The 26,591-nt window shown below is 38.0% G+C and overlaps 2 protein-coding genes across 46 annotated transcripts in view; both read right to left on the reverse strand.

Annotated features, from left to right (window-relative positions):
• The window catches only part of LOC134822296 (cilia- and flagella-associated protein 44-like), a 120,081-nt gene that overhangs the window by 23,805 nt on the left and 69,685 nt on the right, over nucleotides 1–26,591 (reverse strand). For 4 of the 24 annotated variants that reach the window (XM_063833217.1, XM_063833215.1, XM_063833214.1 and 1 more), the window contains exons 2-24: nucleotides 22,132–22,263; nucleotides 21,697–21,747; nucleotides 20,336–20,593; nucleotides 18,288–18,731; nucleotides 17,829–17,878; nucleotides 17,437–17,638; nucleotides 17,114–17,297; nucleotides 16,579–16,711; nucleotides 16,227–16,374; nucleotides 15,980–16,080; nucleotides 15,672–15,831; nucleotides 14,749–14,939; nucleotides 14,418–14,582; nucleotides 13,717–14,128; nucleotides 13,411–13,541; nucleotides 13,156–13,188; nucleotides 12,957–13,017; nucleotides 12,587–12,675; nucleotides 12,297–12,349; nucleotides 12,002–12,167; nucleotides 2,059–2,222; nucleotides 1,708–1,863; nucleotides 1,339–1,506 (exon numbers count right to left, since the gene is read on the reverse strand). In XM_063833217.1, coding sequence (XP_063689287.1) covers nucleotides 1,339–1,506; nucleotides 1,708–1,863; nucleotides 2,059–2,222; nucleotides 12,002–12,167; nucleotides 12,297–12,349; nucleotides 12,587–12,675; nucleotides 12,957–13,017; nucleotides 13,156–13,188; nucleotides 13,411–13,541; nucleotides 13,717–14,128; nucleotides 14,418–14,582; nucleotides 14,749–14,939; nucleotides 15,672–15,831; nucleotides 15,980–16,080; nucleotides 16,227–16,374; nucleotides 16,579–16,711; nucleotides 17,114–17,297; nucleotides 17,437–17,638; nucleotides 17,829–17,878; nucleotides 18,288–18,731; nucleotides 20,336–20,593; nucleotides 21,697–21,747; nucleotides 22,132–22,237 — 3,626 coding nt within the window. In that variant the 5' untranslated portion in view covers nucleotides 22,238–22,263. Of the gene's footprint in view, nucleotides 1–1,338; nucleotides 1,507–1,707; nucleotides 1,864–2,058; nucleotides 2,223–12,001; nucleotides 12,168–12,296; nucleotides 12,350–12,586; nucleotides 12,676–12,956; nucleotides 13,018–13,155; nucleotides 13,189–13,410; nucleotides 13,542–13,716; nucleotides 14,129–14,417; nucleotides 14,583–14,748; nucleotides 14,940–15,671; nucleotides 15,832–15,979; nucleotides 16,081–16,226; nucleotides 16,375–16,578; nucleotides 16,712–17,113; nucleotides 17,298–17,436; nucleotides 17,639–17,828; nucleotides 17,879–18,287; nucleotides 18,732–20,335; nucleotides 20,594–21,696; nucleotides 21,748–22,131; nucleotides 22,323–26,591 lie in introns of those variants that run through there. The other 20 variants (XM_063833220.1, XM_063833219.1, XM_063833218.1 and 17 more) reach the window with 10 other exon arrangements.
• Nucleotides 25,679–26,591, reverse strand: part of LOC134822298 (pericentriolar material 1 protein-like) — a 75,049-nt gene continuing 74,136 nt past the window's right edge. For 16 of the 22 annotated variants that reach the window (XM_063833255.1, XM_063833256.1, XM_063833254.1 and 13 more), the window contains one exon: nucleotides 25,717–26,385. In XM_063833255.1, coding sequence (XP_063689325.1) covers nucleotides 26,317–26,385 — 69 coding nt within the window. In that variant the 3' untranslated portion in view covers nucleotides 25,717–26,316. Of the gene's footprint in view, nucleotides 26,386–26,591 lie in introns of all 22 variants that reach the window. The other 6 variants (XM_063833258.1, XM_063833257.1, XM_063833253.1 and 3 more) reach the window with 2 other exon arrangements.

Genomic DNA, 26,591 nt, shown 5'->3' on the forward strand with positions numbered 1-26,591 from the left:
TTACACTTATTTTGCCAGGGCAACTTACGCCGTTGTTTACCTAAACATTGTGGCAAACATTTTTATATACAGTTTTACTGTTCCAAGCTTTAGAAGCTTTCTCAGGGCGGTGATGCAACAGGTAACTGGTAACAGGTAACTGGTAATTGGTAACTGGTAAATGGTAACTGATAACTAACATTATATCAGCATTCAGCCAGGATAATAGCTTAACGGCAATTGGGGAGAACAAATATTGGTATAATCTGAAGACATTGCAGTCAGATCAGTGGATTTTGAACTATTGAAGAGAAAAACTTTGGGGAGATTTTCATCTTAGTTAATTGAAAAACCTCGATTGTTTGATCCAAATCGTAAATTTTGCCGTGAGAATTATTATTAAATTGTCAATAAACTTTAACCGAAATATGTACAAGTCTTAGAATATCTAAAAAATGAATGATACTTAGATTAAATTTCCATTTCATCTGTTATTTTAAAATGCAATTATCACTTTTAAAACAAGTTAACAAATAGAAGTAAAAGAAAGAAATAAAAGGCTAACAAAAAACCGATGTGAGTGCGACTCTTACCTCATTTAAAACGACTGCAAAAAATATATAATTTTGATCGTGAGACGAATAGTTATTCTGAAAAATAAAATGAAATCTTAGAAATATAACTTAAAAATCGTACATATTAAGTACCGTAATTTGAAAATTGTAGATGCAGAGATGTAGATGGAGAATCATGGATGAAATCGAATGCACGAGGACAATATTAATGAAATTTTAATGTACAGTGACAAGTCACTGAAAACGCCAATCAATATTACCCACACAATCAATATTACTCACACAAGTCAATCAATATTACTCAAACTCTCAAACAATCTCTATTTCTCCATGTTGTAACTGTCATAGTTCGGCAAAGTGCTTTTATAAAACTATGCTTTATAAAGGCACTACATAACAATTGACCAAAATTAACTTTAAATGAACTGTAAGATTGTCATTTGAAACAGAGCTTCCAAATTGTCGGTAATCGTAAGTATAGCTATAATAAAGTAATAATGTATGTTTACATAATTGTTAACTACTGTATGTAAATATTTACTATGATTTATTGAGTTTGTTTTCTGGAGTCAACTCAGTGATATGCAGAATATTAGGGATTTGAACCTTGATTAAAAAGAAATTATCATTTATATACTTTTTTAAGTTGTACGAGTTATATATCCAAACTCGCAAAATATAATTTGGTGGCACTACGTACACTTTTTAATCGTATTCAGATGAAAAGGAGACACGTTTCTCGTATCTTCGCATGGTCATAGAAAGAAATGATTCAAAATCTTACCTGTACGCCTTCAAGTCGTCAATATCATCAACAGGTGGTCCGGTGATTTCCTCCTTGACCTTAGATTTCAGTAGGCTGTCGGAGGGAGAGGGAAGTGAGAGTTCTACTCCAGCGTGGTTTACTTTGTACACGAACAGGTTACCGTCGTTACCACCAGAAATTAGGAACCTGTCAAGAAGTTGAGGTTTTTGATGAAGATGATAATGGTTATTAACTGATATAGTTAGAAATTTCTACCAATCTAGGATGAAAAGTTCGTAGATCTGCACGTATCGAATATAGATATCAGAAGGGATGAATTTAATATTCAAGACGAGACAAATCTACAAGAAAGTTTCACACATAATCCACCAGGTTCATTTAACTGACCTTGTATCGAATGAGGTCATAATGCCGTTAACACTGCCAGAAGAATGAGCAGGTAAAGTAAAGGGAGGGCCCATCTGGAGACCACTACCCTCCAACTTCTTGTGTATCCTGATGGTACCATCTCCCATTCCTACCATTACGTTACTGCCATCTTGCCTGAAAGAGAGGGGTGTGTGAGGTTACTGGAGGGCAGTTACATTATACATTATGTACATTGTACATTATACATTACACATTATACATGTTACACTGATCCGGGATAATTGGAACGGTTGGATTATTTTACGGTAAACTTTTAAACCGGAGAGCCCTGTGTTACGCGACTCGTCATCTTGTAACTTCGTAACTTACATGAGGTTAATCTCGTGGATTTCAATATCAGTATCCATATCAATGACCCTGAGGGGTTCTCCATTCAACCTCACCCATCTCCCTCTCATAGAAGGAGGTGTAGGCATGTCTGCGAGAGGGTCGTTGAAAGTGCACTCGTACAGCGCACCCGTATCTGTTCCGTCCTGTGGGAAGGAAGAGAGCTTAGGAGTTTAAGAGCTTAGGAGCTTGAAAATATGACCTTACTTGACAGCATTGGCCTAACTATGGGGATACACAATACTTAGCTTCTTCGTTGTGAGACAGAGTAGAGACAGACACCAACGCGAGGAAGTTCAAACGAGTTCAGGCATTGGCATTGAGAATGATGTCTGATGCCATGCCAAGTACTCCCTTCATCGCACTGAACCACCTCACTAACACATCAGGGCAATTCGGTAACGTAGCTCAAGGCACAGTTAAGGCACGGTTAAGGCACGGTTAAGGCACAAGGGTTACATAAGGCACGGTTGAGGCACGGTCACTTAAGGCACGGTTAACGCACGGTTAACGCACGGTTAACGCACGGTTAAGGCACGGTTAAGGCACGAACTGCCCATAACCAACCATTATGGTCGTTTAAGGCACGGTTAACGCACGGTTGGGGAAATATAACAGTATAACCTATAAACATACAAGTGGTTAACTAAGACACATGATCTGAATGTGACGATCTGTAAATTTTACAGTGCGATTCCCGCTAAGAATAAATAATCTAATTCTTAAGCAACAGCCCTGCCTCGTTTGACCGTCCTATATTTGAAATCCTTATTTCGATTAACGATCTCTTCAAGTAACCAGGCTCTTCAAATTAAGTTAACATCTCCTAAGCAAGAATCCCGAGATTCATGCTTATCGTTATGTGTTTAAGTTTAAGGGTAGCCATAAGCTCCCCCGTGAATGCGAATGAACCTGACGTATTAGCTCATTTGGAACTTCAAGATGAGCTGGTCTGTCAATGTCGTTAGTATTAGTGTATTACCTCGTTAGTAGTAGAACTAGAACTGATAGTGGTAAAATAGTGGCTATAAAAACCTGACCAATGGCAATGATCATGTTAGTTGAGGGATGTCTACAATTCTGATGCTTCGTGTTAAAGTGTTAAAGTGTTTAGCCCTAAGCTCCCCTGCGAATGCGAATGAACTTAAAGGTCGACAGATCAGCTCTTCTTTTTAGGTTGGACTAGATTTGTCTATGAATTTGTAAGCATGAATCTCGGATTCTTGCTTAGGAGATGTTAACTTAATTTGAAGACCGTGCCTCAACCGTGCCTTATGTAACCCTTGTTCCCTAGCCGTGCCTTAACCGTGCCTCAGTTAACCACTTGTATGTTTATAGGTTATATTCACTCACACCACTATCAACAAACAATTCATGGCAGACCTCAGCATACAACCCAAAGCAGAGAGAGACCTATCTATACCAACCATGATGCTTGAACGACGCTTCACAGTCACCATTCCTGGAGCTCAGGAGCTGACAACATTGAATATAGAGGCTTACTCCAAAACACCATCGACAACATCCCCAGTGAAACCATCACCTGCTACACAAACCTGCTCAGTAGCCTTAAACTAGAAACGTCTTCCCACGTGCTGCTGTTACCATGCCGACACTTCCCACGTGCTGCTGTTACCATGACGACACTTCCCACGTGATGCTGTTACCATGACGACACTTCCCACGTGATGCTGTTACCATGACGACACTTCCCACGTGCTGCTGTTACCATGACGACACTTCCCACGTGATGCTGTTACCATGACGACACTTCCCACGTGATGCTGTTACCATGACGACACTTCCCACGTGATGCTGTTACCACGACGACACTTCCCACGTGATGATGTTACCATGACGACACTTCCCACGTGATGCTGTTACCATGACGACACTTCCCACGTGCTGCTGTTACCATGACGACACTTCCCACGTGCTGCTGTTACCATGACGACACTTCCCACGTGCTGCTGTTACCATGACGACACTTCCCAGTGAGTTCCCACGTGCTGCTGTTACCATGACAACACTTCCCACGTGCTGCTGTTACCATGACGAAACTTCCCACGTGCTGCTGTTACCATGACGACACTTCCCACGTGCTGTTTTAACCATGACGACACTTCCCACGTGCTGCTGTTACCATGACGAAACTTCCCACGTGCTGCTGTTACCATGAAGACACTTCCCACGTGCTGCTGTTACCATGACGACACTTCCCACGTGCTGTTGTTACCATGACGACACTTCCCACGTGCTGCTGTTACCATGACGACACTTCCCACGTGCTGCTGTTACCATGACGACACTTCCCACGTGCTACTGTTACCATGATGACACTTCCCACGTGCTGCTGTTACCATGACGACACTTCCCACGTGCTGCTGTTACCATGACGACACTTCCCACGTGCTGCTGTTACCATGACGACACTTCCCAGTGAGTTCCCACGTGCTGCTGTTACCATGACAACACTTCCCACGTGCTGCTGTTACCATGACGAAACTTCCCACGTGCTGCTGTTACCATGACGACACTTCCCACGTGCTGTTTTAACCATGACGACACTTCCCACGTGCTGCTGTTACCATGACGAAACTTCCCACGTGCTGCTGTTACCATGAAGACACTTCCCACGTGCTGCTGTTACCATGACGACACTTCCCACGTGCTGTTGTTACCATGACGACACTTCCCACGTGCTGCTGTTACCATGACGACACTTCCCACGTGCTGCTGTTACCATGACGACACTTCCCACGTGCTACTGTTACCATGATGACACTTCCCACGTGCTGCCACGACAATATAACCCACACATTTTACATCAGTTACAGATCCAGTTGATCAGTGTGTTGTCGTCCACACCACCTTACTAAGCTTCACTAACACTTCTACTAAAATAGTTTATATTTCCTGGTGTATGTCGTCATCACACACGTGCTACACACAAGTCAGCTGCGTTAATTTTCGAAAACGAGCACTTTGGAGCCCTTCCATTACGTAATATAAGGGGAAATAGATGAAGAAACAACCATCAGCAACTTCCACTGCTATTTTTAATCGATCAATTAGGTAATTATCGTCCAACTTCACGATGTCAACATAACGCGTCATTTTTGGCAACAGCAATATGAGCGTTTATAATGGTCCACGTTCTGTTCATAGGACCCATTAGTCTTCAGCGTTTTCTTTGATCACAGCCCATTTAACTTTGAGGTAGCCCTGCTGAGGGCCAGCTAAAATAGCACTCTTTTCCGTCGTCACAATTCATTGTGTACTAAACTCCCTTAGTTTCCCTATGTTGATTTGAATGTTTATAATTTTAACTCTTAGTCACATTAACATTAAGCAGTAACTTAATGTAAACGCAGTTTAACCCGCTCACCAGCTGCTAGAATGGCGATCTTGAGTACTGGAGGAAGCAGTTCTCCAGACATCATCCTCACTACCATCCTCTCCATCTGCTGCATCCTCTCAACCCTCCTCAACCTACTAGTCCTCCACCACAACTTTACAAAACCCCACACTATCCAGAGAGTTATGTTTAGGATACTAGCTGCTGTTGACTGGGTGCTATGTCTCCTGATAGCACCATATGTCGCACATAACCCTCCTCAACCTACTAGTCCTCCACCACAACTTCGCAAAACCCCACAATATCCAGAGAGTTATGTTCAGGATACTAGCTGCTGTTGACTGGGTGCTATGTCTCCTGATAGCACCATATGTCGCACATAACGCCAACAACAGAGACATGTGCACTGCTTCAGGAGGTATAAACGAGAACAGTGATACAAGTGATGGTGGCAAAGGTGACTCTGGTAAAAGTGATACTGGTAAGGGTGAGTCTGACAAAAGTAACTTTGATAAAGGTAAGGATTTAAAGAAGGGTATCCTTATTGAAGTGGAATTATTCCAAGCCTGCTTTGTCAATCACCCAACCCTCTCACTACGAATATACGGTAACATAGCCGCCATTCTGATAGTTCTACCGGCTGTGCTTGGGCGGCTCTAACAGTTGTCAGGCTGATTCAGATCAGATACCCGCTGATACACATTGGAATAAAGAAGTTTCTGACCACAGTGGGTGGGTTTGTTGTGCTGCAGATCATCCTGACTGTTGGTATCTTAAACTCCGCAAGACCAGGTCACGATGGAACAGTTCCTTCAATGGTTGTTTGGATCGGGTCAACTCAGCAGGTGATAGTGTTCTCACCTTTTGGGTACACTAGCTGGCCCAAAGTAACCGTTTTTGTGATTCTGTATGCGGTGCCGATACTGTACCAGTTTGTAGGACTAGTAGCCTGCGTACTGACCATAGTAACACTAGTAGACACTCGATGGTTTTCAAACTAATTTTACCGAATTTCTTAATCAACAACTGATATTTAAAGGTATTGATTTTCAGTTTTATTGCTTTGTTGAAACCAATTTACATGAAGGTGTGCCTCATGATTATAATATCACCGGTTTTTCTGCTGAACATTTATTTGCTATCGAAGGTAAAAGGAAAGGCTCAGGTATCTCGATTTTCTTTCGTGACAGTTGTTCCTTTAAACGTAGCCGTGACCTAGATATCCGTAACAGTTATTTTGAATGTTTGGGTGGGTCTTTTGTAACTGATGTTGGCAAATGTTTTTTAATCGTTTTGTATCGATTCAATAAATCTGCTAATGATGAATTTTTCACCAAGCTAAACAATATCATTGAAAAGTACGCGCATGGTCCGTGCATTGTACTCGGGGACTTTAATTTTAACTGTTTTAATCATGAAACTGATTCGTCAGTGTCGCGTTATTGTGAACTCTTTTTTAATTTCGGTATGTCTCCGCTAGTTAGCAGGAAGACTCACACATTTCGTGGAGCAACTACTTTAATTGATCAGATCTGGTCGAATTATTTTACTGAGGACACGAGTACATATGTTATAGATAATTCTATTTCCAATCACAGACCTTTAGTACTCTCAGTTCCACTCAATCTTAATTCGTACGCTGACAATAATTCTGGGGGTGATAATGGCACTAAACCCTTTTTACTTCACAATGTTTCCCCTGAAAATTATGAAAAGTTTGGTGTTGAGTTTAATTCTTATTTTGCTAACTTTACTAATTTGATTGCCAACAACCCAGATTCAGTAAACTCAGCTGTATCAGCGCAATCTTGCTTTACAGATTTCTTCACTACATTCAAACAATTGTATTTTGAACATATTGTGGAAGAAATTGACTTGAATAGTAGTAAGCGTAATCACTACTTCAAACCTTGGATTACAATAGCTATTGCCAAGTCCTGTATGACCAAAAATACGCTGTATAATGCATGGGTTAATTCGAGAGGTTCTCCGAATGAAACCATAGCCATGACTGTTTATAAGTCATATCGCGCAAAACTACGTGATATTATAAGATTTCGAAAAAGTTGTTATTTTCGTGATAAATTCACCCGTGCTTCTGGCAATATCAAAAAATGCTGGCAAATTATCAACGAGATAAGATGTAAAACAAACAAACTAACATTTCCAGATTACATCTCTGAGAACGGTCAACTTATACGTGAACGTCGTGTTATCTGTACCCACTTTAACAAGTATTTCACTTCTATCGCTGATAAACTTAACGAGAAGAAGTATGATGATAATTCTAACCCAGTCCTGGTCCCTGATTTTCGTGACTTTTTACATTCTCCTGTTACAAACACTATCTTTCTTAAACCCATAGTATTTTCTGAGATTAGTGAGATTATTCGTAAACTTAACAGCAACAAGTCATCTGATTTCTCTCCTAGAATTCTTAAGTTATTTAATTATCAGTTCTCCACCATTCTTACTCATCTTTTTAACAACTGTATGAACAACTCATTATTTCCTTCGGAACTTAAAATTGCCAAAGTTTTACCGCTTTTTAAAAGTGGTGACCGTAACTCTGTTTCAAACTATCGACCAATTTCTATACTTCCAGTTTTTTCCAAAATCTTTGAAAAGCTGATACAGTCAAGGTTAATTTCGTTTTTTACAAAGGAAAATGTTCTCCACGAGGGTCAGTTTGGATTCAGAAGTGGGCGTTCGACCATACAGGCACTTAACACGTCTATCTGCAACATTTTAAAAAGTCTGGATCAGAAAAATCACACTTTAGCTATCTTTATAGATTACTCTAAAGCTTTTGATACTATTAAACATTCTATCTTACTTCAAAAGCTGTATCATTACGGAATTAGAGGGAATGCTAATGAACTTCTTGCAAGCTATCTTACAGGAAGATCTCAATATGTTCATTTTGATCAGGACACTTTTTCCGATTGTCTCCCTATAACTTGTGGCGTTCCCCAAGGCTCTGTCTTGGGTCCACTACTTTTTATTTTATATATAAATGACGTAACATCTTGTCAATGTACTTGTGACAATACTGCAGTCTGTACGAGCAATTGTGCAGATAGAAACTTGTTCGTCTTATTTGCAGACGACTGCAATACGTTTATTACAAATGAAACTCTGGGTGGTGCTTTTGAAAAAGCGAACGCACTTCTTTGCAATCTTAAATCTTATATTGATGCCAACTACCTTCATATTAACCTTACTAAATCTAAATTCATGCTCTTCAGAACACCTCGCTCGAAGCCTAATCTTGAGGCTGATAATTATACTTTGACCTATGATGGCTACAATTTACAGCGAGTTAAATGTATCAAGTTTCTAGGGGTGTTTATTGAGGAGTCGCTAAATTGGTCAGATCATATAAACTATATCGGGAAGAAGGTTTCCAAAGTTAATGGTGTGCTTTATCAACTTCGTAAAACCGCCCCTAAAATGTTAAGAATTGCTATTTTTAATGCACTCGTACAGTCGCATCTTTCCTACGGGATCACGGTTTGGGGAAGCAGCACAGCAACTAATAAGTTGAATAAACTTTTTATCAATCAAAAAAAGGCATTAAGAAATGTGTTCGGGATTCGCAGAGTTAACAAACATCAGCAAGGAAATACGAAGCGTGTTTTCAGTGAAAACAAAGTGCTTACCGTGTATGGACTTTATCATAAATTTATTCTCACTGAGGGATTTCAGGTAGTGCATGCTGGTGGTTACCCAACGTTACTAAGAAAACACTTTCAAACTTCAGCTGTTAACGATAAACGGCTTATTTGTCCTAGAGTGTATTATAAAGATAATATGCACAACATGTTATACGCTGTTCCCAGAATCTGGAATGCTGTTAACAACTCAAGTTATCTCACTAGAAATATCACCTCAATTTCATCCTTCAAGAACAATATTAAGCAGTTCATTCTCATGTACCAATCTAATGGTTCAATTAACACATGGGAACCATCCAATCTTGATGCGCAAACATTTTTTGTCACTGCATCTAAGAACCCCGAATCATACTCAGTTACACGTTAACACCATGCATGTTGTTACCATATTGCATGTTTTTGATATTTTGGCATGTGACTGCATGTACATTTACATGTTCAAATTGGACATTTTTTAGATTCTTATTCAAGCTGGGTAATTCCGACTGCATGTGCATGTTCATGTTCAATTTGTGACAATTCTTATTCAGTGTGTGTGATCATTTGAGCTGCGTTTTTAGCTGTTTTACCTTGCTTAATGTTCTATTTTGAATCTTAAATTACCCCCTGAGGGGCATAGCTCCAAGACTTCCCCCTCATTAAACGCCCCGTTTCTTTACTATGTGGGGGTTTGATAACCCCCCCATTTTCCGTAACCTTATTTCAGCTGCTTTTCTCACTTGGTGTCGCACAGTACATGTATTGTGCGACACCGGGTGAGAAGAGTCAAACGGGGTTCGAGATGCTCGGGTTTAAGATCACCAGATTACCTGATCTTACTGGAAGTCACAACTTTGACACTACAACTAAAGCATGGACACATACGGGAAAACTCTCTGCATCCTGATGCTGACTATTCCCTCATCTTTCTCACTGATAGCAAATTTATCCCTACTCTACTATTACTACTAAGTTACTGCCTACTACTCTAGTTACCCTGTCTTGACTACCTTTTGATTGGGAAGCTAGTTGAACTTTATTATTTTATTATGGACACATTGGATCTCTGTTAATAACAATTTATGACATCTGTTGTAATACAGTAATGTATGTGATTTTCGCGTTTTTCCTCATTTATTCTGATCATGGATATTGATTGATACTAAGATTTTCACATTTATGAGAGTTTTTGAATTTTGGTCGCGTAATTTTGATTTTATTTGATTTTTGAACAAAATCTTTATTTAATTAGATTTCACTTTTTTTTTTACCAGTGGCTTACAAGCTTCTGGGTCCTGTTTTGAATTTTTTTGAGTGGATTGTTAGGGCCCTGGCATTTGCCGACAAAACGGTTTTTATTTTTATGTTTTATAATCCTGTTGATTTGTATATACCGTTTTGAAAATTTTTCAAATCTAAAAAAAAATCAATCTAATAGGCAATAAAGAAGTGGACACAGGAACACAGGCCAAGAGAAATTACACGAAGATTACCCTGAAGATTCTCCTTGGAAACTCATGTAGTTTCATCTACCTGGTATATGTTTGCGGGGTAGCGTTCCCTTCCGTAACTAACTACTACACTCAGGGAACCGGTGCATATTCTTACTCCGCAATCAATCTGGTAGCAAGCAGTATAGTTCCTTGCCTCTTAGCTGCACTTAACCCTATCATCTTCATCTTGCTGACTCCAAATAGTTTAGGGAAACTGAGAATATGGAAGAATGCCTCGAGCAAGAGGGCTACTGAGGGCACTAATCTCAGTGCTATCATGTCTGCTAAGTGAACATGTGACCTGCTAAGTGAACACGTGACCTGCTAAGGGAAGATGCGACCTGCTAAGTGAACATGTGACCTGCTAAGTGAACATGTGACCTGCTAAGTGAACACTGAACATGTGACCTGCTAAGTGAACACGTGACCTGCTAAGTGAAGATGCGACCTGCTAAGTGAACATGTGACCTGCTAAGTGAACATGTGACCTGCTAAGTGAACACGTGACCTGCTAAGTGAACACGTGACCTGCTAAGTGAACACGTGACCTGCTAAGTGAACATGTGACCTGCTAAGTGAAGATGTGACCTGCTAAGTGAAGATGTGACCTGCTAAGTGAACACGTGACCTGCTAAGTGAACACGTGACCTGCTAAGTGAAGATGTGACCTGCTAAGTGAAGATGTGACCTGCTAAGTGAAGATGTGACCTGCTAAGTGAAGATGCAACCTGCTAAGTGAACACGTGACCTGCTAAGTGAAGATGTGACCTGCTAAGTGAACATGCGACCTGCTAAGTGAACACGTGACCTGCTAAGTGAAGATGCGACCTGCTAAGTGAACATGTGAACTGCTAAGCGAACATGTGACATGCTAAGTAAACATGTGACCTGCTAAGTGAACATGTGACCTGCTAAGTGAAGATGCGACCTGCTAAGTGAACACGTGACCTGCTAAGTGAAGATGCGACCTGCTAAGTGAAGGTGCGACCTGCTAAGTGAAGATGCGACCTGCTAAGTCAATATGCGACCTGCTAAATGAAGATGTGAACTGCTAAGTGAACATGTGACCTGCTAAGTGAAGATGCGACCTGCTAAGTGAACATGTGACCTGCTAAGTGAACATGTAACCTGCCAGTTTAATTAATCTTAATTCAAAAATTATATTATTGAATAATTGTCGTCCTTCTTTGGATGTAACATGTATGTCTATCCACTTGTATATTTTAGAAGCTCTTTTCGTTTTTATGGAAAGTTTAGATTTCAGTGCCTCGAATTTTTTAATGTATGATAAAAGTTGATAATAGAATAATTGTCCATTGCATTAAACTAAATTGTAATAACAATTGATTTAAAAGTATAAAATACCTACAGCTATTACCTAGGATTAAGTACATGTAACCACGAAGAAAGAAACTTACCAGAGAAAGGTAAAATCTGTCCTCATAGGGGAATATTTTGATAATCTGGTTGGAAACAGTTGGTGGCTCAAAAACGGGGTCTTCTTCCGCCGAGTTTGTATCTTCAATCGCTTTCTTTTCTTCCAGATAAGCTTCCTCCCCCTCGTCTACCATAATCTTATCAAGCCTGGCAGAACACGAATAAATTATACAGTCTCGTTTTATTTAAAAAAGACCGCATAGATTACCACAGCGGAGCAAGTCCAAGGAGCTGAAAATTTGCCAAAAAGTAACAATCAAGGTTTTAAATCCTCACCGCTTCTGCTGTTCTTCCTCTTTCTTAATTTTTACCATTTCGTGGGCAGCTTTCTGAAAGTAAAGATCATTAAAAATCAAACCAAATATGTTCTCCCCGCAAATAAAGTATACAAATAAACAGCAATAGGTGTACCGTAAAAGCACAAGGCTAGGTATACCACTTAATCCATCTGAAGAAATTTCAAATGTTGCTATACTATTATATATCACAGTCACCAAGATCGTGTGTCATAACCATGAATATCGAGAATAAGGAAAGAGAAGAAAAAAAGGAAAAAAAAGAATTACCTTGATCTTGTACCCTATGCTCTTGAACTCGTATCGATTAATTTTTGATCCGGGCTGTATCTCGTAGGTCACCGAGCTATCCACCTCTCCTGTGATAAATACTTCATATAACTTAAATCTCGATTAAACCTTCACTCCGCCTCTATCACAACCAAGGTCAAGGATTGTTAACAGGGCTGTGTAACTAAAGAATCGATAATCTATGTAATATTAATCAAGTTTCTCATTTCTCCACTGCTGTTTATTTTTATATTCATCCTATTTTTGGAGCATTTCGAGTACTTTGGAGTACACAAGAAAGATTATATTCGAGCTGAAGAGAACGAAATAAGTAACGTGTTCAATAAAAACTATTCTGATCGAACCATACCTGAATCCGGACACTCCACTTCGAGTACTACCCCACTACTAAGACCAACCAACACTCGCTTCTGAAATAATATATTGTTCTTGTTTTCTGATTATATAATAATTTAAAGTTTAAAAGTGTCGTGTTATAATGTAACATTTTTTTAAACGGTGAAATTGGTGTAATTGTTATTCGTGAACTTGATAGCATAAAAACTTACTATAGGGCGTGGATCCTTACGCCCGAATATCATCTGATGGAAAAGTGATACAGTGAATGTGAAAGTGAAAGTGAAAGTGAAAGTGAAAGTGAAAGTGAAAGTGAAAGTAAAAGTGAAAGTGAAGTGAATGAAAATTATTATGCAATGATGATAAAGGTGAAAAAGTGCAGTTCTTCTATTAATAAATGGTGGAAAAGCCATGCGAATTAAGATTATTATGCTGCAAAACAAATAAAAAATGCAGCAAAAACTTACGGAGGAATTCGACCACGCCATAGTTGTAACAGGGGCTTCCAGCTTCATGAAACCGATCGGCAGATAGTTGGAAGTTATGTCGAAGAAAAATAGGGTGCAGTCATCTTTTGATCCTGTTACCAACGTTTTACCTGACATTATCGACTGTTAAAATCTAGTTATTAAATTAAAACTAATCGGAATCATTATTAATGCGGATTAAATTGACAGCTAGAGTTAGTTACTAAGTTACTTATTGTTAATCATAGTCAAGTTTTATCGTTAGTTTAGAATTAGTTACAAGTTCGAGTTATCAGTTATGCAAACCTTCATCATCAATTATCATAGCTGTAACCTCGCCCTTGTGAGGTTTCAGTGCATGTTGTAGGGAAATTTTCAGTTCATACTCCGACTCCTGCTCAGCATAATCCAATGTCATCACTCTGATCACACCATCACTAAAACCACCGATCAGTGTGACACATTTGGAGTCAACATTTCGACCGGGCCACAAAATACAGCTACCACCCGATTTGTACTTCTTGCGCACGAGGGTGTGCTTCCTGAGATAGTCGAACACCCTTACTGTACCGTCAGCTCCCATACTTGCTGCCATGTGAGTGTAAGAACAAGGGGCGATCCCTCTTACTGGACCAGCGTGGTAGGATTGTATAAGTTCGGGGGCTTTCTTAGTCAAAGAGACTGAGATATCTAGTCTCCAGATTCCACCAGAAGCATCCTGAAAATATTTTTGGTCGGTTAAGTTCAAACAGTAATATACAGGTTCATAAAAGCTTTGAGAAAATTTAATTGGATACATGTACACGGGAATATGATAACAAAATAATGATGTTACTGGTTACCATAGTTACTGCGCGTCTTTAAGCGCTGAAAATTCATCTTTATACATAGAAATATCTCTGCGCGCTACATAATCAAGTATTTCGCACGGTGACTATAATCGTTGGAAACCCTACCACTCGTTGGAAACCCTACCACTCGTCTACTCTACTTATAGTACTATTAACCTGGGCAAGCCACATAGAGTTAGTATCATTATTTTCAGTGACTGTTTTACACATGCTGATGATGCTCACTCCGTCACCAACGTGCATCTCTGACATGGGCTCCATCGGGAACATGGCATCTTCCTCCAGTACGTCGGCCCCGTCTATTGTCTCAAAGTCCCAAATCTATAAAGAGGGTGAATTGGGAGGTTTTAATCCAACCTAGTATCCATACATTAAATTAAATGAAATAAAATGAAATAATGGAGGTTTATAAGTGCATCCAAATGTATCATAATCTTCATGGACATAAAGGGGTAGTGAAAATAACGAAAAATCCATAAATCTTCACCTTCACACTTCCATCAGCACCTGCCGTTATAAGCTCGCCCTCATCCAAAAATATCTCCTGAATTTGACCCTTGTGACAGTTTTTGTTTTCAGTTGAAGACAGTTCACATTTGATGAGATCACCATCCCAGAGCAACATGTTACCCCACTCAGAACCGGACAATACTTTTCCGTCCGGCAATTCGACATAACCTGAGCAGAAACAGATGGTTTGGGAATAGAAAATCAAGATATAACTTAAACTGACAGATTGAAATATCTGGAAATTGTATGATCTGATAATTAAATCTAAAAACGTTCTGTTTGACGTCTGATTTAGCGCATATTTTTAACAAATAACCGATTTTAATGACTACAATAAGCTTAATGGCGCTATCTACAATCCATACGCTCAAAATAGTCGATGTAATGTTATTGGAGATGCCATAACCAATGAAAAGCACCAAGATTTAACATGGAGCGACATTTCGGCTTTCCTAACTCACTGTCAGTATAAACAGCAACGTAACGTGAAGAATGCGACATCCTCTCAACTCATTCTCCATGAATATGAGATCCTTTTTCAAAAATATTGATCAACTACGAGAAGATATTATACAAATATATGATAAGTATTGTATTCTGTTTTAACGAAACTAACTGCACAGGAAGAAACAGGTCACATAAAATGGATTCCTTGAACCGTATATCCAGGATCAACGTTGCAATCCTAAAGGCAACTTTAACTGTGTTCAGCTATGCTTGTTAAATAAGCTCCATTTTAATAGTTTCAACAATACCTAATCTTGTGCACTGAGTTTTTCACTTTTAATAGATAATACTTATTATATATATTTTTGAGTAAACATTGGCTGGTACTTCGGGCCGGTCCCCAACAAAAAAAAAGATACTGGTGAAAAAATTCATGGGAAAACAGCAACGTACCTTCAATATCACTTATAGCAGTTCTGCCATATTTTCCCAGTTCTCCCTGAAGTTTGAGACCAGTAAAGGTGGCTGCCATTTTCCAAAATTTGATGTGGCCCAGACCCCCGGTCGTAAGCTGTCCTTCTATCTCAGTTGAGAATGTCACTCTAAAGACGTCCTGGGGTGGTAGGCAGGGTTTAGTGACTTCTAATTGAGAGTTAATTGAGAGTTAATCATCTTATTAACAATGGGATTCTGCGGAAAGATTCGGACGGATTATTCTTAATTCAATGACAATATTCTAAAGTTCTAAGTAATCGTGTAACCTGTCCGTGCGCTTTCGATCTCAAGATAATTTTCTCCCTCTTCCAGTCCCAAATAGTCAGCATGTAATCAGGACTTGATCCAAGAGAAGCCAGCTTTGCACCTGAACAATAAGACAAGTTCAATTATCAAGAATTGAATGATTGCTACCTTTAATTTGAAAAACAAATAGTATAGATAGAAGAAGTATAGATGTGAATTATGAATTAAAAATATGATCTTCGACAACTTTTCACCTTATTTTCTTACCATCTGGAGAAAAGCTGAGGAAAGCGTAGCTTCTTTCTGTTCCTTTTCGGCATATTCTGTACAGTTTTAGGGAAGGGTATTCAAAAATCAGGATTTCTGGTTCAAATCCCTGTTCTCCTACAGCAAAATATTTCCTTGACGGGTGAACCTGGAAAATTACATCACTATAGTTCATTACAAACATAAAAACACGGTAAAATTGAGAAATATTATAAGGAAACTTAAGAATGGGCAAATATTTGCATTCTACATAAACTTACGCCGGATGCAACTTGTTTGCAGTACAAATGTCGACAATAAATAAAATACAATTTAAATTATTCCGCACTAACACTGAGATTTAACTACTTACAGCAATAGATCCGATGCCCTTGCCTCCAACAGTGGGAAGATAAGTCAACTTCTTGGTATCCACATTAAAAATCTGGATGTAATTACCGGCTGAAAATAGCACGTGCGTTTCATCAAGCACGTGTAAGTTTGCCCTGAAAAGATAATTCAGTAATTTCATATATTTCAGGAATTATTGGGGGATATCAGTATTTAAATCTTGTTTTAGTTTAAAATTTAATTGTAGAGCTTAATTGCATACCATAAATTTAAAAATAATTTTTCTCTAAACTAAGCTGTCCAAAATTTCCGAAGATTAATAACCACTGCTACATTTTGTAACTTGGTGTAGATTAATCAATCAAATTAATTAATTAATTAATTAATTAATTAATCAATTAACCCATTTTAACCTAAGATAATATTGTTCCACGGGTAATACTGGAGTATAATGGTGCTAAATTTAACCCAGTAGACTTCAAAACTCTCCACCACACAAATAACGTAATATCCGGATTGGAAAGTAAAACAATTAATAGCTGTTTTAAACAGCTCACCTCTTCAAACACTCGTAACCGAAGGAGTGGAAGAGAGTCAGGAAGTTGGAGGGAGTGCTTCCCTCGCCGGACGAGGTTTTGGCTCGTGCATACATCTGTTCTAAGTCGTAGAAAAAGTTGGGGTCGGGACCAGGGTCAACATCGTCATCCGGATTGTAGTCCAGCATCTCGGGATACTTTTCATCTGAGAGGAAAGTATAGAGAATATTGTGTTTCAAGTTCAATGCTCAGATAAATACCCTATCTGTAATAATATTGAACAATTCTTTCGAACAATAACTGCTTCAAAACAATGTTAAATTGAACGCCCTTAGCATTCTCACCGATGGCACTCTTCTTGCCGTTCTCAGCAGTAACCACTGCTTCCACTTCACCCTCTCCTTCAGCTGCTCCAGCTGCACCAACTGCACCACCGGTACCTAATTCACCCTTGGCTGCAGCTTCACCAGTAGCTCCTTCGGTCTTCTTCTTCTTCTTTCTCAACTTCTTTGGAGCATCTGTTGCCTCATCCACTGATGCGTTGCTCTGAAAATTAATGGATTTTCACTCAGTTATACTTGAAGTATGTTACCGTGAACAGATATGAAGCTTTAATAACGATCATAGATAAGAATCATATTATTCATAGATAACAATCTGACAGTAGATTTTAAAACTTAACAAAAAAAAACACTGTCTAACGGCGGTTGTCGGTTGATAATATTAGCTAACTTACGTCAGTTTCATACTCAGATTTATCTGCCCCTTCCTTCGTGACCACTGTGTCTGCCAAGAGATAAATCAATATTCCATCATTTGCTCAGTTTTCAACATTTTCACAAACATCCCAAATATGTCATTGCAAATAATAGGACGATAAACAATCAGTATCTTGAACAACATTTTAGACATAAAGAGTTCAAGTTTTCAACATTCGGACATGCATCATTGCCAGGGCAAAATCCTACAAACCAACACCAATCAAAATAACAGTAGACATACTAATTAACAGTAGACATAGTATAATTACGACCACACTGGTATTTTCGTAACAACAAGTAGAACAAGTCATTCAATTATTAAAAACTTAATAACAGTAAACAAACAGGATTCCCGTGATATAAAATTCATAAAATGAGGAATGATTAAAAGTCATGATTGAGTGAGAAAGTTTGATAAGTGTATCTTAATTTACCTGCTACAGGAGCATTATCCTCTTTACCACCTTCTTTTCCCGCCTCTCCACCTTCACCAGTGACACCTGCATCTCCACTACTAGCTTCCAATTCCCCACCTTCTGCATCCCCACTACTGGCTTTCCCACCTCCTACTTTTCCTGCCTCTCCACTCTTAGCATCAACATCTCCGGCTGCATCTCCACCTTTGTCTCCGCTTGTTTGATTTGGCTTGTCTCCACTGGTAGGCACTGCACTAGCTGTATTATCACTTGGATTCTCCCCGCCAGACTGCCCTTCACCAGGCTTCTCTTCGCCAGGCTTTTCTTCGCTTAATTTTTCTGCGGTCATTGAAGTTTTACTGACAGTTTTATCACTGTCCTTCAATTTATCGGAATCTTTTTTCTCAGCAGTAGCCTTTTCTTCTGGTGTCTTGCCAGTTGTTTCTTTTGACTTGTCTTGGTCTAGATTGTTCGACTTCAGTTAAGAACGAGCGATTTTTTATTGATATTTTACGATGTGAATCATTGGCAGTAATTTTCTAAGAGACTCTGGTTGTTTCATCCAAATTTATTCAAAAATATGAGTAACATCAGAAGGATAGTTAAACTACCAAATATTATCCAATACAAGTTTCACAGCGTTTTAATCGGCTTTTTCAATCAAAATTTTCAGGTTTCTTAAAAAGGCTATCAAAAGTCGACAGCGATAAAAAACATTAATTGACCAGGCTGCAGCTTCAGCTTCACTAAGAGCTATAAAGTTTGAAAAGAGTAGTTACTAAGGTATGACATAACTCAGCTTAAGCGAAAACATTGCTTAACATCTACAATTATCAAAAGAAACGAAAGTGCATGTTGACAAATCGAATCTTACTTCCTGTATAGATGCATTTAAATAAATCTCTAGTGAAAAATTAAAGATGATACTAATTAATTGAATAGACAGTCACTTGTATTTGAGTTATTGATTGATTGAGGAGCACTACCCAGAGTGCAAGTCATGCAAGCTGTGATCTTGTTTCAACTACAGTAAAGGCCATGTTCAATGTTCATGGTTCGTGTTTACTGCTGCTGTTTTTTCAGTTACTATCCAATAAGCAATGTTTTTTCAAATGGTACAATATTGTTCATGAATTGTGTAGTGATACTGATATCTGGATATTATCCGGTTGGAAGAGACAAGGACAAGTGAAACAAGGAAGTTAGGAGTAAGGGCAAATTTTCGGCGTCAACGCCATTTCACGATAACATAGAACCAGATATTTCCTTCGATATTTTAGAAATTAACTTATATAGCACCATTAAACGTAAAGTGACAGAAGCTTACTACATTAATTTATTTAAACCTAGTATCAATAACAAAGAAGAGTGCGAGAAGCTTAAGGGATTTCTTTTACAACATATTCAAAGACAAATTTAAACAAATAGCACACGACCCTGCTGTTCAGTAGATATTATGTACTTGGACAGAGTGTAAAACGTGTGTACATCACTATTTTCAATGTAATGTACAATACCATTTGATGTAACCTGTATTCAGTGTGTGTAATTTTGATTTAGCATTTTAACTAGTATAGAAGCATTTATTATATACTAACATTTATAACAATTTTAGCCTGAAGATGGCGTTGACGCCGAAAATTTGCCCTTACTCCTAACTTCCTTGTTTCACTTGTCCTTGTCTCTTCCAACCGGATAATATCCAGATATCAGTATTTCAATCATGACTCATGAGACTAATAAACAGCGAACTACTCCGTTATTTGAAATTGTGTAGTGACTCTGATGAGGAGTGTGTATCGTGTTTGCCATGTTTTGAGGCGTCCATTGTATACAATCTGAAATTGTATGAAAATTTGTGCCTACTAGATATTGTGAGTGAATGAAAGTGTCATGCAAAACAAACATTCATGTTCACATAATACAAACATTCCACAATATCGTACACAACATTCACGTCATACAAACGGCACTGATCACAACATTCCAACATTCCAACTTGAGAGTACATTCTGGCATGCGACAACACACAGCAACAAGGCATTATAAACGATGAAATAACAAACCTGCTGCCTCAGCTGGCTTACTTCCCCCTGTAGAGCCCTCTTCACCTCCAACTGCTGCTGCTACGGGTGTAATTGCTTTCCTGGAGGACGATGGTCTAGAGCCATCTTTTGGGGTTTGAGGTGGGGTGGGGACGAGGTTGACTTTCACATCTTCGGTGGAGGCTTTTCCTTCTTCGGTTTCACCTTGTTCAGGTCCTGCAGCCTCACCAGACACAGCAGCCAAAGCAGCTGCAGCTGCAGCTTCTTTCTTTTTCCTTTCTGAAAATATTCAGTTCTTTATGGGGAGGTATGAGATGCAAAATGGATCTCCACTTGGAAATATTTTGTTGTTATTGTTGACTTGACTGTAGGTGGGAAATCCTATTAACTGCACTTCTGTACTGTTATGACGATCAATAAGTCAAAAACGGTATAAATGATAACCTGATGAAAAATGTTTTCTCTTGCGAAATATTTTGCATTTCGAAGAGTAAGATCAATCTAAATAGTTATTTCTTTATTTTTTTATTTGGAAATTTGATTAATTATTATATACATGAATCAAGCGTTACATTTCAGCCATGCAAAATTACGATGACATTTTTTTGTTATAGAATTAGAATTAGAATTAGAATTATAACTAAATTTACACAGCAATATAATAAGAATAAAAATAATTTAAAGCAGCTTCAAGCTGCTGTGTAGGACATTCAAGTCAGTCAAAAACTGTTAGAAGAATACCCTTTTAAGGACATAAAATTAAAACATATAGTATGTTATAAGTTATAAGGAATATGGTACAGTGAGATTTAACATTAAACTGTGGGTATGGAGGTAACCATTAAAGTAGTACGAAAATTACATAGATTCTTACTTTGACATTTGTTGTCGGAATTATGTACAACTATATACAGAGAAGTATAGACCTTAGAGTGAAAAATGGCATTGTATTATTACTAATGGAAAAATGATACTGCAATATAAAAATTGCATACTGTGTGGTCAGATGACAAATAACTAAACTAGAGAAATAAACTTGATTGCATAGTAATTAATTCGGCTGAATCAACAAACAGCAAGCACCACATTAATGTTGGGGCCGTCTACCAAATTTGAGAATGACAAATATATCATAGTTTCAAAAAGCATAAAGGTGTTCCAGTTTTCTTCTTTAAAAATAGAAAAATTTCACACCTTTAAGACATGTCCCTTAAATGGCCATACAATCATAATTCAATTTAGACATCAATCTTAAAATGGAATACAATATTCACATTTTACTGAAATTCATGCAGGGTCTGGGTTTTTGATTTTCAACTCAAATCATTCGAATCATTCATGTACATATAACTATACAAGTTAACACAATGATAAATACTCACTACCGCTTGGGGACTCACTACCCCCCACACTTTGCTCCAGTGCTTGGTCATCTTGTAAGATCGATATTTATGTTTAATTTATTTTGCCATTTTAAAAATATGTTTTTTTAAAACTTTTATAAACGTATTTTGAACAAATTTTATTTTTATTTGGGTGCTTATGATGTATGAAAATATGTCATCTCCGATAATGTGTTCACTTATTAGAACATTTTTGTTTAATGTCCCCCGGCCCCTTAACTACACTAAAGACTAAAGGGGAGACAAAACTTAAGCTTGTAGCTGGGTCTCAAATCCCAGTGAACTTTTGCAATACAAATTTATATTCAATATCTAGCTAGATGTAAAACAAAATAAGTTATTTAAAACTGCAAGGTTTTTTAAATGAAAAAATATACAAAAATTTGCATTATTTAAACTTCACCATCACCTCACCTTCAGCTTCTATCGTGAATTGCCGTAAAGCCTCTGCATTGACTTTATTAGTGGCATCCTTAAGATTAAGCTTCCCAAATGCAGAAGGTTTCTGATCCTCGGACATGTCAAGCTTTTTCCCTCACCATCTTACTACACAATAAAGTGAATTGTAACTAACAGGCTAATAAACTAGAATAATCAATTTTAACACTTTTAACACTAGTGTATATCATAACAAATAATTTGAGAACATGAATATGATGTAGTGACATTGAAACATTGAATGATTTCCTTTTTCCTGAAATGAACAAATAAATTATAGCAAAATTCAAAATGTTAGACAGTCTAACATTTTGAATTTTCTAGTTAAGTTTTTCAAAATTGTCCCCACATTCAAACAACGATTATTGCGCCCCCCTAAGATGGTGTACCCCTCCCCCTCCTCCCCACACAGTGGAGTAAGCGGGGCCCTTTGTTACGCCACCGATAAGAAGTACTGCCGCTTTGATACAGTTATGCTATTTAGTCAACTACAGTTTTGGCGCCATATAATAAACTATCTGTTAAAGTGATTAAATTGATTGTGCTGCACTTTTAAACTGGAAATTGCCAATGCTCAATGATCTTAATTATCATATGATAATCTCTGTAATTCGATTTGGCATCTTAATTAGAATTAGAATTAGAATCAAATTTACACAGCAATACAATAATAATAGTAAATAATTTAGAGATGCTTCGATCTGCTGTGCAGGCCAATGGACATTCAAATCAGTCAAAACTGTTAATGGAGTACCCTTCTAAGGACTAGGAATCAAAACATTTAAAGTATATAGATAATAAGTTAATGAGTATAAAGTATGGTATAATGGTATGGTGGTTAAAACATTAAACTGTGGGCATGAATGTAACCATTAAATTATTACAAAAATTACATAGATACCCACTTTGACATTTCGTCAGAATTATGTACAATTATATATGGACACGTTCATTTGAGTTTGAGGTTGACCATTGTTAATGGTCTGGCCCGGCGCGCGCTACTTCGTAGCACTTGCCACTAACATTTCGAGAAGAAAGCGGCGCGCGCTACTTCGAAGAAATTTAGACGAGTAACATCCGTCAAAGTTTGTGGATGTTGGTAAACAAAAATAATAGCGTTTTTGACGATAGTGGCTTAATTTTGACATCTATTAACCTAGCACGTTCAGAAGTTCTGAATAGCATAAATGGGTACTCCACATCAAAGAGAATACATGAAAACATAGTAAGTAATCAAATTACACATCAGAAAGATAACCAAATAGGGCGAAAAGGAGTTTCGAAATGCGACAATAATACTGAAAAACAACCTAGGTATTCTTGTGAAAATACGACAGTATTTGCTTTAGCGCTCGATTTTCATACCACGGTGTAAATTTTCGAAAAAATGCGCGGCGAGCCTAAAATTTAGGTTTCAATAAAAATCTATTGTTTGGTCAACATTATATTTAATGTATTTAAATTAGTTGTTATAACAAGATACATGTTTAAAAATTTTCAAAATATAGCATGTAAATACCAAAAATAAATTGCGCGCAAAATTTTTACCACTTTTTTAGATTTTTACCCCAAAGAAATAAAGGGATTTGTTTTATTTTTGTACCATCTTGTGCGGCTGTCTGTTAGCTATCTCCATGCAAGTTTTGTTGACATGCCAACAAAATTAACTTGCTGAAAATATATATCAAAAAACATGGTTTTTTGGCCTATATTTGGCCCAAAAATCGGTTTCTTATGCGATTTTGGATTTTAACCGGGAAAATATACAGTCAAAAATACGTCTAGTAAGGTGTATCTGGGGTCCCTAGCGTATCGAGCAGACAGTGCCAGTAAGAGCCTCTACTAAAAGGTAACACGACGTAATTAATTTTAGAACAGAACAAAATGCTGGCACGAAGGGTGCGCGACGCGCGTGCAAATAAGTTTTAAGTGACGTTGCACAGCCCAAAATTTTTATCAGCCAATAGGAGCGCAGCGTGGTTGCTCTAACCAGAGCCCTCTCGCTTGCAGTAGCGCGCGACCGCGTAACGCAGTACGCGTAGACACATGGCTATGCGTGGTATTACGCAAATTATCGACTACACGGTCCGGTGTATTTTTTGATTCTACACACTTTCGCAGGACTTAAACGCAAATATTTGGAAGTAAATTCTAAGGTCCCCTCATTTTTTAATAACACAGTGTTTTTGATTGTAATTGTAAGGGACACCTAAATATGATTATAAATGCGGTATCAATTCGGCTCACATCATATTTGATTACTGGGCCGCGCTCAGCCTGTCATTCCGCCTAATCTCTTTTGTTTATGAACATGATAGCCTGAGGTCCCCAGGTAACATATTTGACTGCTAAGCCGGGGTATTTGTTATTTTAGATTTTTACCATATCACATATTTAGGTATGAATTGAGTTACACTTACTGAAATTAGTGAAAGTTAGTGTAAATTTGTATCACGTTGTGACGGCTTTTACTAATTCGCTCGCCCAAAAATTTCACGTGACTTTGGTTTTTATCATGGTTTTGCAGCCGTACAAAACGGTTTTACATAAACCCTAATCCCAACCCTAACCATAACCCCGAAGCTAACCATAACCCTTACCACAACCCTAACCCTAACCCGGGCCCAATACAATCGAATTCGTATTTTACTAGCCTGTCACGTGACCAAAACGGTTTTTGCTCATAACTCTCCAGGGAAGCATTTTAACCCTACGTCATGGGGGGTGATTCGGAATCAGCGTCAAAAAATACACTGAGATTAAAAACCCCGCAATCTCAGATAAGAGGAGCGCCAAATCGTCGTTTGAATGTGGAACTATTTTGAAAAGTTGACTACGGTACTAGCAAAACTGCGCGTTTTGCTCTAGAAACACATTTTTTAGAGATTTTACCGGGTGCGGTTTATCCTTTAATATCATCTAATTTGTTCAATTTTAGGAGGGGGGTTGCCAAAAGGCTAGGGGGCGCTTATGGCTTAACTTTTTCAGTGGGGCGGGCCGGGGGCTAGTTTGGTTTCCACCGAAACCGAGCGTGCTAAATCACTCTACAGTCGATGTTCGATATTTTTCTCAAAGTAAAAGGGCCCCTGACAGTTTAAATCAACCTGGTTGCTGGTTCGATGTATTTTCGAACGCTGATTCCGAATCACCCCACATGACATAGGGTTCTATTCCGGTTATTGTTAAAATGCTTCCCTTGCTAGATATCGGCGAAATACTGTCTCGATCACGTGAGTCGTGATTTGACCATGTGACGAAGTTGGTTTAACATTTAATTTCTCGTCAGGGTTAGGGTTTCAGCATATGCTTCAGTTAGGGATTTAGTTAGGGTTGGGATAAGATTGTAGGGTTAGGATATCGAATAGTCATTCAGAGCCACCTAGAGGATGTGTTTAAAAAGTCACGTGACAGTCGAGTGTAGAGTGATTAAGATCATCATCCCATCGAAACCAAACTAGAGATTCCCACCAAAATTCCTCATCTTTCTTCCACCGCGTAATTAGTAATACATTTCAGGCTTTTTGAATAGTGCCACATGCTGTAAAACGAAAAAAACTATTTCAACGTTTAGTCGGTACTAATCTGATGGAAAATATCGAAAAAATACTTATTTTATTGTTTATGTGCAAATAGAGTATAAAGGTAAACCGTACGATTCTGAATTAACAAACTCTACCACAGCCTCACAGACTACTATTGTATTTTAACTTTTACGACTACCAGAAAAAGGAAACTTATTTAAGAAAAATTATAGTTCATCTTTTCAATAATAAATTAAAGTATACCACATCTTCTAGATAATTAATGCTCAAATTAAAGCGTATTAAATTAGCCACACATTTTGTACATCTCCAAATCTTGTATAGACATCAATTCACTGTGAGGCTATACGGGCAAAATTTATAAACAAAAAATTCCACAGTAAGTCACAATATTGTAGAATGCAGACTGTAGTTGATCATGATATTTTATAAGGGAAGATCAATATTCTTTCGGTATCAAAAGTTTCAATGGTCAGAATATCGACCTAAAACGTCCAACAAATCTCACTTTTCAACATGCACAATCCTGGAGAACGTTCCAGAAAATGTCCTAGAAACAATTCTAGAATCCAGTAGGTGTCATCTGAAAGTCTAAATCAAAACTCCGGTGTAGTTAGAGTCACGGAGGTGGGATAATTGTGTTCCCATTTCCAGCTAGAGTAGACTCTCCTATTACTTCCAGTACTGCCTGAAACAACTGGTATTTTTTGTTTCTGCGGATGTAACAAACAATATATAGTATTTACAACTTTACAAATTCAATTGTGTTTCTTTATTAGTGGGAAAAGAGATTTTTCAATCTTAAATTATAACACTTTCTTGTCCAATTTAAATCGAACAGTTTAAACATCAGCATGAAACTGTATTTATTTTACTCCTAAATAATTTAATCAA

Source organism: Bolinopsis microptera, chromosome 10 (genome assembly GCF_026151205.1).
Source record: "Bolinopsis microptera isolate Bmic1 chromosome 10, MBARI_Bmic_1.0, whole genome shotgun sequence".
NCBI lineage: Eukaryota > Metazoa > Ctenophora > Tentaculata > Lobata > Bolinopsidae > Bolinopsis > Bolinopsis microptera.